The sequence below is a fragment of the Kogia breviceps genome, chromosome 1, assembly GCF_026419965.1.
Source record: "Kogia breviceps isolate mKogBre1 chromosome 1, mKogBre1 haplotype 1, whole genome shotgun sequence".
Taxonomy (NCBI): Eukaryota; Metazoa; Chordata; class Mammalia; order Artiodactyla; family Physeteridae; genus Kogia; species Kogia breviceps.
The window spans coordinates 114,666,076-114,680,981 of record NC_081310.1 but is presented as its reverse complement, the minus strand read 5'-3'; the positions used below and the strand labels follow the sequence as shown (position 1 = coordinate 114,680,981).

Genomic DNA, 14,906 nt, shown 5'->3' with positions numbered 1-14,906 from the left:
AAGTTCTGACCTTCCTCTGGGAGAAGGAGGATGTACATCGAATGATTCCAGCTTTGTTACGTTAGCTGAAGAATGACTGAGAGACAGCTGGTGTCAGGTGGGAAACCATGGATCTGAGCGTAAATTTTGGTTCTGCCATTAAATGGCTGTATCCACACTAGACAGATGGCTCCCTTCTGTGGTCTCAGTCTCTCTCTGTAAAATGGGGATAATAACTGTGCCTCCTTCCTGGGGTTGTTGTGAGAGTTAAGTAAATCAATATAGAGAGAATACATTAGATAGTGCCTGGCACACTGTACATACTATGTGTTAGCTGCTGTTTTTATCTGTAAAATGAGGGCCCCTATACTTCATGATCTCTCAGCTCTCCTAAGAAGGGAAAACTTAGGAACTCTGAGGTTGCATTTTTTTTTTTCTATGCACCTGCCCGGACCATATACAGATAAAGGTAAGAGTTTGCACTAGTGGTTTAAAAGGAGAGAAGGAAAGCCTCCTGTCAGTACTCTGTTTCGCATGGTCCTGGAAGAAAACCCTCCCAGAGGGGCAACCCCACCTACCTAACCCAACTTAAATGTAATCTGTGATTTCCTGCCACCTCAGTTCAATTGGCAACACCATCTCAGTATGGAAATTGGTTCTGTTCAAAGAGCGGGAGAATGGCAGGAGGAACTTCTGGGCTCGGGAAGGGGTGCGGGTCCCTAGGTCTCTGCTCAGCCCCAGATTCTGGCCCCTTCCATTGGGTCAGGAGCCTTCCACCAATTCAGTGATGTAACCCAGAAATCTGGGCTGCAGTTTCTGGATCTCTTAATGATAATTACAATCTCTTAAATGAACACAGTTCATCACAGCCATCAAAATAAGTGCTTCTCAAATATCCCTCGTCCACGTGTGTGGCCCATTTTTATGATGAGTAAACTGAGCCTCAGAACGGTTATCACCAGAGGCAAAACACTTGGCATTTAAGCTAAGCTGCCTTGTTTAGACTGTTGATGATGTTTTTCCTGTGTCATACTTCCATCTTGCACAGTAAGCTGCTTGATTACTTTGTTAAACAGGTGTCCTGAATTGACATTAACATGCTCCTAAAAAAGTCAACAATATCTACAGCCCTACCCCCATATCTGTTATTTTTTAAATTGAGGTATAGTTGACTTACTAACCCAATAACTATTGAAAAACCCTTATTAATGGGCAAAAGTTATCAATACAAGTTGGTTGCCCAGAGCTGGATCCACTGGATCCTGGAGAATGGATCTCCCTGGTGAGGCCAGAGAGGAAGCTTAATTCCAAGCTAAGCCTCCCTCTTGGCTGGAAATAGCAGTCCCAGGTGCTCCCATCTCACTACCCCAGTCTGCAGTCTGTGATTAGGGGCCCTAATGGCCATAATGCCTCCAATGTGGTGTTTAAACCAATAAGGCTTCAGAGAAATTACGTTACATTTAATAATGGCTTAATGACTACTTGTGAGATGCAAGGCTTCTGGTTCCTGTTTGGCCTTGATTTACAGCCCAACTCTGGCTGAGGACAGCCAAGAAACCCCCTCTAAGCCCCCAGCGGAAGAGGGAGGTGTTCACACCAGGGCCCTTGGATTCCTTTAAAAATTGAGAATTCAAATGAAATACAAACGATGTTTGACTCCCCACCCCTCTTGCTAGTCTCTGGAGGCATTGAAAATAAAAATCGGTGTAAGCAGACCTAGGGACTCCTCAATCCACTGAAGTAAGCAGGGTCCTACAGCCCTTGAGTATTTCTTCCCAGATCTTAGGTAGGGTGGAGGTTGTTTCACTTTTTGGAAATTCTAAGCTACTGCTTTAGTCCTCTGCTTCCTTTTGGCTAGGGAGACCCAACTCTTAGGAGATGGAGTTCCTACCTTGGCCTCCTTCCAAAGTGGCAGGCCTGGGGCAGCAGAGCCCCAAGGTCTGAGCTGCAGACAGCCTCTCTCCAGTGGTTCCCCAGGCACTTCCAGATCATTTGCCCACTAAAAGGCATTCACTCTCTGCCTACTGTTCAAACACAAAACCCTCTAGGTATTCCTCCACCTCCTCCTAAGGTAACCTCTGCTGGACTCTGTTCAGTCCTGAACTGCCCCTGGGAGCGCCCCCTGTCTGCTCTGGCCCTGCCTCTGCTTCTGAAACCCACCAGGAATATACAGAAAGACTATGAGGATTGACTCTGTCCAACCTCCACAGTCAGATGAGGACACTAAGTGGCTAGTTCAAGGCTCCACAGCTAAGAAATGATCGTGCCCAGCTCCCAGCCCCCATTACCAGATAAGAGCTGTTTCCACACAACACTCCCAATGACTCCTCTCCCCGAAACAAGAGCTCTCTAACGGAGGTGTTTTTGCTGGAGGCAAGTTTTTCCAACTCCCAGTAAAGAGAGTTTGATAAAGTCCCAGCCCAGCCCCTACCTGCTGCCCGGCCATTATCCCAGACTAATGTCAGAAGACCGGGCCTAAAAGTATTTGTTGTGGGTGGAGGTGATCTCTACCCCCGAACTGCCTCACCCCTCCAGGGTCAAGAGCCTCCGGGCCAGATATCAGAGCCAAGGGTGCTGCTCTAAGCAAGGGACTCACCAAGATGGGCAGACAAAAGGGACCCTGCCCTCGAGAAGGGGTGGTTTCCTCCCCCTCTCCAACTGCTTCTGATACCGCGACTGGAGTGAATCAGGGGGCTCCCGGGCTCCGAGGGGTTAACCCGCGCGGGGCCGCACGTGACGTGGATGGTTCCAGCATTAAGTCAGAGTGCGGCCCCCTCCCCTGTCCCCCGCCCCCCGCCCCCCGCGGCGCGCGCCGCTCCCGGGGGCTCCGCGCCCCCGCGCCCAGGTCCCTCCCCCTTGGCGGGCGCTCACAGGCCGCGCGGGCAGCGCGAGCCCCGGAGCCCCCGGCGGCCTGTGCGCCCCAAGCCGGCATGGACCCGGAGAGCTGCGCGCCTTTCGGCGTGGGGCCCGGGCCTCGCCCCTACGCGGCCGCCGGGGATGAGCCTCCGGGCCCCCAGGGAACCCCGGCCGCCGCGCCTCACCTGCACCCCGCGCCACCCCGCGGCCCGCGGCTGACCCGCTTTCCGGCCTGCGGGCCCCTGGAGCCCTACCTCCCAGAGCCGGCCAAGCCGCCCGCCAAGTACCTGCAGGACCTCGGCCCCAGCCCGGCGCTCAACGGCGGCCACTTCTACGAGGGCCCCGCGGAAGGTAAAGCGCGGCGCGGGGCGTAGCGCTCAGCCCCTACCAGCTCTCCGTCTTCCATCCCCGGGCCCGCAGGGGCCACCCCGCTTCCCTCTCCCGCTCGCCTATTCTTAACTTTTTACCTCTCTCGCCCTTCGCCACGGCTCCCTCTGAAGCCGGACCGGCGCTGGTCCCCGCCGGGCGAAAGCCAGCGCGGTGCTGGAGGCAGAGCCACGCGTGCCTCTGGTGGCGGGAATGGGAGGCGGGAGGTCGAGAGAGGGTGGAGTGGCGACGGCCCGGGGCCCACTCGGGCCCGAAGGCGGCCGGAACCGGGAAAGAGAGATCGTACCTGGCCGGAGTTGGGCTAGAACTGACACCGACCCAGAAGCCCGGACCGGGCCCAGGGCCCGGGCGCCACACTTACCTCTTGGCCCCCATGCGGGGAGAGAAGCGCTGCTTTTGTGTCTGGCGCCCACTGAGGGCCCTGAGGCGGGCGCCGACCTACAGTGGCCAAGCCGGGACTCAGCCGAGGGCTGCGGCCTGGCCTCCCCGGGAAAGGCGCTGCTGCCTGCGCCTTAGGCGCTCGGCGCAGTGGCCGCGGCTAGTGCCGCAGTTCCGGGGCCGTTCTCAATACGGAATAACTGTGTTCTTATTTCCCAGACTAACCTGGCCTCCCCGTCGTTATGCACGGCGATGGCCGCCCTTCTCGCAGTCTTGGCTTCCTCGCACTGGATCGTCACCGCGGGGCCGTCGGGAGCGGGCCTAACCCCTGGGTGCCTCCGGCTCCTGGGCCAGTGCCTTATTCGCTAAGGCCAGTTGGACCGCGCCGTCTCCCAAGAACGCGCCTGAACTCCGGGGCCTGGCGGGCGGTTTCGCAACCCCGCCGCCGCCCGCTGCACCGGCTGACCTGTGGAAATGTCGGTGCCCGCGCCCGCCTCATCTTTGCTGCCACATCCCGCAGCTTAGGCCCAGAGCTGGATCCTCCGAGATCGGCTGCAATCCGCCTCCGCCCCGCTGGCGCCTCGCGGGCCTCCTCGGAGAGGCCAGGCAGCTCGGGCCTTCGCCCAGTCGGGGCGGTGGAAATGTGAGGGGAGGGCTGGGAGGTGTGTGGGGGTCAGTGGAGGAAATGAGCGAGTCCGCGGAGCTTCGTGTCTGTGCCCTTTGAAAGAGGCTCTCCTGATAAAAACCACAGTTGGGTCTTAATGAGAAGCAGTTGGCCTGGCTCCTCTGATCCCAGACAGACGGCGGCGGCCGCGCAGCGCCGTGAGCACCGCCGGGGACAGGTACCCGGCCTGGCTTGCTGCGCCGCGTCCGGCAGGACCCACCCTGCAGGTCCGAGTCCCTGCTGGGCGCGACGGATCCCGCACGGACCGCCAGGATCGCGGCCGGCCCCGGCCCCGGCGCCGAGCAAACTACGGAGAGCGGTGGAGCAGAACGAGGGGCGGGGAGGAATTTAGCGACGGCGAGGGTGATAACAACGAAATGCGTGGAAAGAAAACCAAAAAGTGTAAACAACCACCAAAAAGAGGGAAAAGGAAATTGGACAAAACAACAGAGGAGAGAGGAAAGAAGGAGAGCTAAAAGGCGGTCGGCGAACCGGGCAGAACGGAAAGGAATAAATGAACGAGTGAAAAAAAGAAAGCAAGGGGAGGATCGAACGAAGCGGGTCAATGGAGAAGGAGGGAACGGAGGAAGAGAGAAGCAGCAGACAATACGAAAGAAAAAAAGGACATCCTAAAAGAGTAGAAAATAGCAAAATGGGAACGAGTGGGAGAAGGAAATGAACGATTCCAGTTGAGCAGAGGACAGACCAAACGAAAAGGAGGCGCGGCGGGTGCGAGCCGAGACTGGGTAGAGACCCCGGCCGTCCCTGGATTCCTCAGTGCCCTGGCCCCCCCAGTGCCCTGGCCTGAACTCGGCAGACGGGCGGGTGGCCTGCGGCCCTGTGGCAGAGCTGAGCTGCTAGGGAGGGACAGCCCCGGGGACTGGGCCCGCGCGGTCTGCTTGGTGGGAGATGTTGGTCAAAGGGGGAGCCCGCTTAATTTCTTGGCTTTTAAAATAACGAGCTCCGAGCGTTTCAAGTTCAGACCAGTGAGCGCGCAGCTGCGCCCATCTGCTGCGCGATCCTTGGGAGGCCGGGCAATTGCGCGCTCGAGAGCCTGGCACGGCGCTCCTCTCCAGCCCTTGGCCGCCCTGTGCGGAGAGCGCCCAGACCTGGTCTGCACCGCGGTCGCGTCCTGGCGGCGCCAGCCATCTTCGCGCCCTCAGCGCGTGGCTGCTCAGAGGGACGGAGAAGTGCCTGGCTGTTCCTTCCTGCTCTGCCGGGGTCTGTCCCCTAGCTTGGCTTCTTGATCTCGGAACGCGCCCGCCGCCGCTGAGGCCCTGAGCCGGATAATCAGGCTGACCGCGGTCTCCGGGCCGGCCGCGGACTTCGAGAAGAGTCCTCAGCCGTTGACCCCCGCTGAGGCCTCTAGGGCAAGGCTGGGAACCTCGAGGGAGAGCACCAAGGCCCCACTGGGATTTTACAAACCGCGTGTAGGTCCACACCAGCTTCGGATATTCAGCCGGAGCAGCGGAAGCCCAGGCTTCAGAGAGCTCTGCGGGTCGCTTGGGAAAGGGCGCGCGCGGAGCAAGTCTGCCGCGAAAGCTGAAAGCCGGATGGCTGGTCCTGCGGCGTCGATGGACGCCATCCATGGGGCCCGTGGGGCTCCCGGTAGGCAGCCCAAGCCATGCGGCTCCCGAGGTGCCAAGGCTTCGAGGCAACCGCTAGTAGGGGCTCTGGCAGCCCCCCGCGTGGGGGAGTGCCCGGGCTGTGAGGGCCGGGACAGAGCTCTGCTGGCGTTCCTGCTAACTCTTGTCTTTCAGGCCCAACAGACTGCTGCTGTGGTTCTGCGGTTGTGCAGGCCACGGACACCCCAGTGCTGAGCTCCAAGGCTTCCTATCTCCAACAGGAGCACTACCCTCTTAATTACCCAGTGTCCCCACCAGGTGCAGGTGACTCCTGTACAGAGCCTGTGCACATCTTAAACATGCACCGTGCTTACAGTGCATCTTTCCCCCATAAGCTTAGATTCAAACTGCTGGCTTCTATTCCTGCTCTGCCTTTCTTTGACTGCTGCCCTTCGTTTAGCCCACCTCCATCTCTTTTCTCTTCTGGGCCTTGCTCCTCAGGAGGCTGCTTGGTGTTCTATGAGGCATGCCCCTGTCTCCAAAGTGGGGGATTGCTGCCCTTACACTGGAGTCCTCCAGGCGGATGGAGGTTCCAGGACAATGACAATGAAAAGGGAAGAAGTTCTGTGGTCCTCTGAGAGGGCTGAGGAATGGGCAGTCCTGGGAGGCCATGTCCCAGGAGGCCGGCAGGCTTGGCTCTTTTTTTGGATAGCTATTCTGAGATGGCCTGCTGCATTTTCATCCTTTACCCTGGTAGCTGGCTGGCTTAAGGTCAAGAAGGCAAGTCCCAGAGCTCCAGGTCTGATCCCTTCCAATCTGGGCAGATCCTATTGAGATAGTCACTGAGGGACCAAGAGTCAGATGAGCAAGCCCCAGAGCTTTGGGGAGCCCTCTGCAGTGACATCAGTGCTCCTCTGACCCCGTCCCTGAGCCACCCTCACCCTTTTCTGCCTGGAGTCCAGCTGTCCCTCCCTCTGAATCCAAGATACCGAGACCCCTCCCTCTCAGGCCTGCTGTGTGTACAGTGCCCCCTCCCAGTGTCCCTGGTCTTCCTGACGATTTAAAATTATTTGGTTCAACTTCCATTGAGTCCTCCTTCCTCGGGTCCTACCAGGTGGAACCACCCCAGAACCAAAATGTGTTGCCCAGGAATAGAAGTCAGGGACTGAAGCATTTTCCCCACCTATGCTCCACCTGAATTATGAAAGAAGCCTGGTGTTTGGGCTGTCACTATACACTGGCCCCAGCCTCCAGGACACACTCATGAAGTGTAGCTTATTTCACGGCCTGGGTGGTCCTGGGAGGTCACCCACCACCTTCCAGCTGGGGGGGGGGACCTTGCCCAACTTGTCCTCCACAGGCCGACTGGGACTCATCAGACCCAGAACTCCAGAGCCCATCTCTCCAGTTCTCTCCCCGCCCCCTGCCCCCACCCCCACCCCCACCCCCACCCCCACCCCCACCCCCACCCCCCAAGCTTTGATCCCAACACTAAGTCCTGGGAAAGAAACTGCCTCTTGGTGCCAGCTCGCTGGGCCTCCTGGGGGCCAGGCCCCCACTGGGGATGGGCCTGGGGCCAGGCAAGGGGCTATGTGAATCAGTGGGGCATCTTTGTGGCGCTGCTTCTGCCATCCAGAGGACTGTTAAGAAGAGATTTCATGGTGACGCTGCTGGGGTCCTTGCCAGAGGGAGAGGGTGGGGTGATCAGGGTGACCTGTTTTCCACCATGCCCCAGTTGTGGTAGAGCTCCATCAAGTTTCCTGAGTGAGGGCTAGCACGTCAGAGTGGGGCTGCTTGTTAATCTTGGGCAATCGGGGAGCCGTCAGAAACTCCTGGGGGCGGGGGCAGACGATGACAAGAATGATGGGCTATGGAACTGTGCCCTGTTTCCACACTGTCCCTTACCTCTCCTTCTCCGAGCATAGCCTGTCTCCTATCTCCTGCTCTCTAATGCTGGAGCTTAAGTCCTTGCCCAAACATCAATATTTTCAGAGGAGTTTGACAATCCTTCTTGAAGCTTCTTTGCCCCATCTTGCCTTTCATACCCCAGGGCAGGGGGATTTGACATTGTTCTGAGACTTGGGGTTCAGAGAATAAGGCCCAGCCAGATCAGCCAAAGGTGGTCTGAGCATCCCTGTCCCTATCCAGTCCTGGAGCAGAGGCATGGGCATGGGAGCCAAGGCCTGCAGAGTCAGGGGCAAGGAGGCCACCCCCTCTTCCCGCCCCTGTGCTAGGCCCTGCCATGGTGTCCACCCTGGCACCTCCACACCCTGTGGGACACGCCACCATAGAATACTTCCCCGAAATGAACCCCCCTCCATCCCCAGCAGATCCACCCAGACCACAGAGCACATGGCTCCCCAGGGCCCCCTCCCCAGCTGGAGGCTCAGCAGGCAGGCCTCCGAATGCCAGGCTCCCTTGAAGGGTGGCTGCCAGGAGGACGGGAGGAAAAAGGAAGGGGGAGGCGGGGACTGAAGCGTCAACGTTCTTCCCCCTCCCTCTATTCCACCCACAAAACCCCCCGGTTCGGTTTCCATCCTCCTTTTTGTGTTTTCCATTGCAGCTGAGGAGAAGGCCTCCAAAGCTGCCAGCTTCCCCCAGCTGCCCTTGGACTGCCGAGGGGGCCCCCAAGACGGGCCCTCTAACTTGCCAGGCTCCCCAGGCCCCTGCCTGGCCAGCCTGCGTGTCCCTCTGTCCCCGGGACTCCCTGACTCCATGGAGTTGGCCAAGAACAAGAGCAAGAAGCGCCGTAACCGCACGACCTTCAGCACGTTCCAGCTGGAGGAGCTGGAGAAAGTCTTCCAGAAAACCCACTATCCTGATGTGTATGCCCGGGAGCAGCTGGCTCTGCGCACGGACCTCACCGAGGCCCGGGTACAGGTGAGGGCACCCCGGCCACAGGGCTCTCTGGCTGCCTCAACCATCCAGACCATAAGCCGGGCCATGGAGGGGCTGGGAGAGGTGGATGCTGGCACCACAGAGTCGGCCTGCCCCCGTCGGCCCTCCTGGGCTCCCCTCCACACCCTGCTCTAATGCAGCCACAGGCTTGCGGCCCAAGTTGAGGCTCCTGCATGGGATGGGGGTGACAGGCTCCTGGAGTCAAAAGACCTGTATGGGAGTCCTAACTCTGCCACTTCTAGCTGACCAGGTAACTTGGGGCATGTCACTGAATCTCTGTCTTGGTTTCCCAATTTAAGAAAAGGGAATGATAGTACTACTTACATAAGGAGTACCTTTGAAGATCACAGATGTGTGCATTTTGGAAGATGTGAAATGCTAAAACACGAATCAGGGCTTCTCCCAAGGTAGCTGCCCAGAGTGGGGGGGTCTCAGGATCCATGATGCTTAAAGCCATCCTGAACCAGTGACCTCAGTCCTGCCAACTCCCAGACTGTGGCTGGTAGAGCCTGTCCGGGAGCCCCTGCCCACAACAAACTTTTCCCCAACAGACATCAGGCCCCGGGGCAGGGTGGGGCTGTTGCCAGCTTCACTAGGGTGGAGCCCAGCCTGTGTGGATAAGGTGGGAGGATGGAGGAATGCTGGGAAAGGAAGAAGGGAAGGGAATCCATGTCCAAGGCATGCTGGAAGTGAGCAAGAACATGAAGGTGGCAGACAGGAGGTGGGGATGGAAAAGGAGGCGTCAATAAGAGTCTGGCATAAGAGGAAGATGGTCACTGCTGCCTTGCTCTGAACCTGCTTGATGTGCAGCAGGCTCCCTGATGCCAAATAAGAGGCACTGGGAGAAGGGTTGGGTTTGGGCCTCTTGGGAAAGGTGAGGAGGTGACCTCTAAACAGAGGACAGTCCCTCTCCCGGCAGAGGAGACTCAGCAGGGGCAGAGCTTACGCTTATCACAATCTGGGTGGGGCCCCTCCAGAGGCTCCGAGGGCACTGGGGCAGGGGCCAGCTCTGGCAGAATATGGGAACCAGCAGTCAGTCTATAAAGAGGCCAGCTGCAGCCTAGCAGAGAAGGCCCTACAGCTGGATTCAGCATAGGATCAGAGCGAGTTGGGCTGTTTCCCCTTCTCTGCTGGGTCTCCCTGCTTCCATGTTCCTACCAGGTGGAACCCAAAACAGACTTCCAGAACTGTTCCCCAGGGCTCCTCAGGGCCTGGGGCCATCAGGGTAAGAGGCCAAGCATTCAAGGTAACCCCAGACCACATAAGCCGTAGAAGTCCAAATGTCACCTATCCAGACACCCCAGCAGGCCTTAGTGGGGGTGGGGGGACTCTGAATAGCTGCCCCGGTGCAACTGCTTTGGGGAAGCAGAGCCCACTTCCCCCACTGCTCTTCTAGGCCATTCAACCCTAAAAGCGTGGAGGCGTGGCCACAAGGCCCCCCAGACCTAGTCTAGAAGCTTCCGTGATGACTGAAGCCCGAGAGTAGGGATGCTTGGCAGACGCATGACACCACCCATAGACCTCACCCCGTTGGGAGGAATAAGGGGACCACACACGGGACAGTGCAGGGGGCAGGTTCAGAGCGAGGAGGGGAGAGCAGGTGGTAACAGGGAAGAATGCCCAGAAAAGTCATCAGCAACTCCAGGCTCTTTCATCTCCTGCAGGGAAGGGAGAGTAGGGAAAGGAGAGCCGGTTGCGGGTCCTTCCTCAGCCTTGCCCCACGCCTGCTCTGGGATCCTGCCTGCATGAGAGGCAGCGTGGGGAGTGAGGGACTCAGGTAGGGTTACTTTTACACACTCGCAGCTTCTTTTGTTGTGGCTCCCAGCTAAATCCCTGGAAAGCAGGAGGATTTTGGGGGTTTGGTTTGGTTTTGATATTGCCAATGTCTAGCCTAGAGCCTGACACATAAAAGCTTATTAAATGATAGAAATACACAATACGTGCACCAATACACATAGGGCACATACCAGATGACAAATCCACCCCAGATATGTGCACAGCACACAGGTATGCCACCCCACCCGCCAAGAGCTCACAAGTGAATGGGAAAGGTGGATTCCAAAACAGATAATGGTAGTGGGATGTGGTAAGTATAATGAGAGCAGTGCTGGGGTATTTAGGAAGTCCAGTGGAGGATGCCCAGCTCAGATGTATGTGTGTGTGTGTGTGGGGGGGGGAAGGGTAGCGCAGGCAGGGAAAACGTGAGCAAAGACAGGAGGAGTAAGATAGCAGAGTGTTTTAAAGGCGAGCTGGGGTGAGAGGCAGCTAAGAAGAATTGAGAAGAACTGAGTGTTGTCGCCTGACAGGAGATGAGGCTGTGGGGAGGGGCAGGGGTCAGTGCCAAGGGGCCTTGTGAAGGAGCTGGGCTCGAGGCCGAGGTCTCCAGGGAACCACTGAGAGTTTAAGCAGAAGCAGGACCCAAACAGAAATATCTTTACAATTTCTCAGATGCGGTAAGGTGGGAGCACTGGGAAAGAGATGAGGCAGGGGGGCCAGACACCCAACATATGTGTACTGGTCCAGGGCCTCTGAGGCCACGGACCCCAAAGATACCCTTACCAGACACAGCCAGGCTTGAGAACCAGAGAGTGACTCAGCCCGGGGAGCGGGGGAGGGCCTGTGTGGCCAATAAACCCAGGCTGGGCTTGGGCCTCTCTTAGGCCCCATCCCAGCTCCCTCGCTGGCCCTGAGGATGATGTGAATTTATAAGTTTCTGCAACTAAAGATCCTCCAGCCTGGAGCCAGCTCCCCACCACCCCACAGGAGGATGCAACCATCAACTCTCTCCCCAGTGGGCTCCATGCCTCAGGGCTGCTTTATCACCCCCTCAACCTCTCCCAACCTGTCCCCAGGTCTGGTTTCAGAACCGCAGAGCCAAGTGGCGGAAGCGTGAGCGTTATGGGAAGATCCAGGAGGGGCGGAACCCCTTCACGTCTGCCTATGACATCTCCATGCTGCCCCGAACCGACAGCCATCCCCAGGTGAGACCCCTCCCCACCCAGACTCGGGGCCTGGCAATTCCGTGGGGAAGCCAGCAAGAGTGTCAACTGTGGCCCCAGGGAGACCTGGAGCAGCATTAGGGCTCCAAGTGATTGTGGGTAGATCACTTCTTCCTCTGCAAAATGGGCTCTTACCAGTCTCATGAATGATGTATGCAGAGCAGTTGGTACAAAGGAATCACTAGAGGAAATCTCATTTTGAGATGTTATGGCAGGGGCCTTCTGAGATGCCACTGCAAGTGTTGGGGGTAGGAGGGAGCAGATTCTAGACCTGGACCAAGTGTAGTTTTCTTGTAAAGTTTCTGGAGCCGTAAGGGCAAAGAGAGAGTCCCTAGGTAAGGAGGTCCAGGTCCCCCAGGCTCCTGATTCATGGGCTTTCTTTTTCTCTCTCTCTTTTCAGCTGCAGAACTCCCTGTGGCCCAGTCCAGGGTCTGGGAGCCCCAGGGGGCCCTGCCTCATGTCTCCAGAGGGCATCCCCTCCCCATGCATGTCTCCATACTCCCACTCTCATGGGAATGTGGCTGGCTTCATGGGGGTACCAGCCTCTCCTGGAGCCCACCCTGGCATCTACTCCATCCATGGCTTTTCCCCTGCCCTAGGGGGCCCCAGCTTTGAGCCCTCCCCGGATGGCGACTATAAGTCTCCAAGCCTCATCTCACTCAGGGTGAAGTCCAAGGAGCCACCCAGCCTGCTGAACTGGACCACATGATCTGTCACGTGGACATGCAGACTGAGCTGCCCAACCCCGTTTCTGTTTCCAGCTGCTCCCACCCCACCCGGGCCTGGATGCCAGAGAGGACACACCTCTGCCTCCAAGGCCCAGATGGTTCCTGGAGGCCCCTGCAGAGCAGCTGGGACCCTCAGGCTTCCGCAGGGAACAAGCTACAGAATCTTTTCTGTTAGAATAAGGTGAGGCTGCCCAGGAGAAAAGGGGCTTCAAAGCAGGTAGGACTCTTCCTACCACACACTGGGTCCCCTCCCCCAAACCCTGGGCCAGAGGGAAAAAGATACTGCCCTGCTTCCTTCAGACTTTGTCTGAGTTTAACTGTCATCCCTCCAGCTGAAACAACTTAACTGGCACTTCATTCAGGGAATGCAGGAAAATGGGAGGACTGGTCGGCCGTTCCCTGCCTCTTAGGGGAAACCAGTCTTGTTTGACAACCTAGGGCCGGCCTCACTTCCCCCTCCCACCACAAGGGGGCACGCACCCAGCGTCTGGCGCTGACAAGGGCCTGTAAACTGGAGGTCAGTGTGAAAGGTACCCCTTCTCCCCTGCTCAGCTATCTCTACTCTTGACCTGCAACATGTGCCCCCTCCTGCAACATGCTATGGAGTCCTCTTCCCCCTCCAAGGGGCAGAAATTCCACCAGAAACCACCAAATATTTGGATTCTCTTCCATGAGATCAGGCCAGAGCAATGCCATGGAAACCTTAGGCTCCCTTGGTTTACTCATTGGCTGTTGGTAAGAATAAAACAGATTTCCACAGACTCAGCCCCTGAGATTCCAAACCCCACTTTTGTAAAGGTACTTTGTAAAAAATGTGCTGCCCAGCATAATAATAAAGGTGGCAGTATTTTTTATACCAGGTGATTGTGTATCCTCAGGGTTTGGCACTTGGTTGCTCTAAGGCTGGTCTGTGCCCGGGGTCCAAGCAGGGATCTTAGAGGCTAGGGGAAGATGGGCCTGTGGCCAGCCCTCAATGTGTGCCATGCCTGGCTCTGTCACCTGCTCGGGGTCCCTGTGGCTTCGGCTGGTACATGGAGGAAGGGGGAAAAGCCCAGCTCTAGGGTTGCTGGGCTCATCTGGAAGGGAAAATCTGGCATGGGAAGGGGAGTGAGAGAGCTGAAATAAGCTTGTGGCTGAACGGACACTGGAGGGGAGATGCAATGGAAGTCCAGTGACCCCACCGAGGGTTCTGAGCTCCCCTAGGCTGGGACCCCAGAGTAGTGGGGGTGTGGTCATTCCCTGCTCCCAGACGCCCAGGAGCATGTCTGAGCTGTAGGGCAGAGACAAAAGCCAGGACTCTTTCTTGTGGTTTGAGAGTATTACCCATTCTATCCTTCATCCCCGCTTTCTGCCTTATCTTCCTGGAAGGCAGGAAAAAAGCAGGCCTGGCCCTCCCACCCTCCCAGTAAACACAACCACATTGCTCAGAGCAGCTCAGCCTCAGCTAGCAGCCCAGCTCCCCCGACCCTGGGCCTCCTCCTCCAGGCCCAGAGAAACCCAAGCACACAAAGATTCCAGTGGCCAGGGCCGTGCTTCTTCCCAAGGAGAGTACAAATCCATCAGATCGGATTTGCCGGCCAAGACAGTCACTGTGACAAGGCCCAAGCATCACCCAGAGGAAACCAGTGTCCTCCTTCTCCTCCCTTCCCTTCATTTGAGGGCCTGGCTTCTGAGGTCCAGGTATGAGCCCCATGTGCATCAGGAAGGGAAGAGTCTGGCAGTAAGGAGAGGCAGCCCCAGCTACTGCTGATGAACAGAACCACCTTCGCCCAGCTGGTCAATAATGAACTGGGGTACAAACCCACACTTCTAATTCCAGGGCTAAGAGAACTGCACTAGAAGCTTCTTCACCCAAGGAGTGGCCAGCAAAATTTTGGACTTTTTGTCTCACAAAAGTTAAGAGAGATGAAGAGAGAAAGATTAGTTTGTTCTACAAATATTGAGTGCCCACTTGTCCTGGGTATTGTGCTGGGTGCCAGAGATAGAGTGATGGTCAAGAAAAGCCATGATTCCCTCTCTCACAGCTTAGAAAGAGGGAAGAGGAAAGAATCTGTGAAAGCAAAGGAAGCAGAAGTGGGGAAGAGACAGGCAAGAGAAGAAAATAAAGTTGAGTCAGAGATCAATGCAGCAACGGCAGGAGAGGCGGGCAGAGGCCAGAGCGGGCCCTGTGCGGGAGGGAGGCCCTGGTGGGGGAGGGTACAGGGAGGCCAGAGACCAGCTACTGGCTCCCATCCAGGGGCATCTGCCCACAGCTCATATTTTTCTGTCTAGTGACAGCTAAATGAAGAGAAAGCTAACTTTACAACCGCCCACTTCACACATAATGAATATGAATGGGCATCCCGGAGCCTGTTCCCTAGGATTATCTGTGAGTTGACGGGTTCTCCCACTGACTGGGCCATCCCAGCCAGCCTGTCCCCTGGCTGGGTCTCAGGCAGCCCTTCCACCTGCT

The 14,906-nt window shown here is 57.2% G+C and overlaps 1 protein-coding gene and 1 long non-coding RNA gene across 3 annotated transcripts in view; one reads left to right on the top strand and one right to left on the bottom strand.

Annotated features, from left to right (window-relative positions):
• Positions 1-3,382, bottom strand: part of LOC136794769 (uncharacterized) — a 59,382-nt gene extending 56,000 nt beyond the window's left edge. Inside the window, exon 1 of the long non-coding RNA XR_010841976.1 lies at positions 3,303-3,382. This is a non-coding gene — a long non-coding RNA (uncharacterized lncRNA). The remainder of the gene's footprint in view (positions 1-3,302) is intronic.
• ALX3 (ALX homeobox 3) lies at positions 2,855-13,307 on the top strand. Of its 2 annotated transcripts, none has more exons than XM_059068015.2 (4): positions 2,855-3,186; positions 8,393-8,709; positions 11,580-11,708; positions 12,127-13,307. In XM_059068015.2, exons 1-4 carry the CDS (start codon positions 2,910-2,912, stop codon positions 12,433-12,435), a joined length of 1,032 nt encoding a protein of 343 aa, XP_058923998.1. In that variant the 5' UTR covers positions 2,855-2,909; the 3' UTR covers positions 12,436-13,307. The 2 variants fall into 2 exon arrangements, with proteins under 2 accessions (XP_058923998.1, XP_066897734.1); XM_067041633.1 differs by having other exon boundaries at positions 2,865-3,186; positions 12,488-13,270.
• The last annotated feature ends 1,599 nt before the right edge of the window (positions 13,308-14,906 follow it).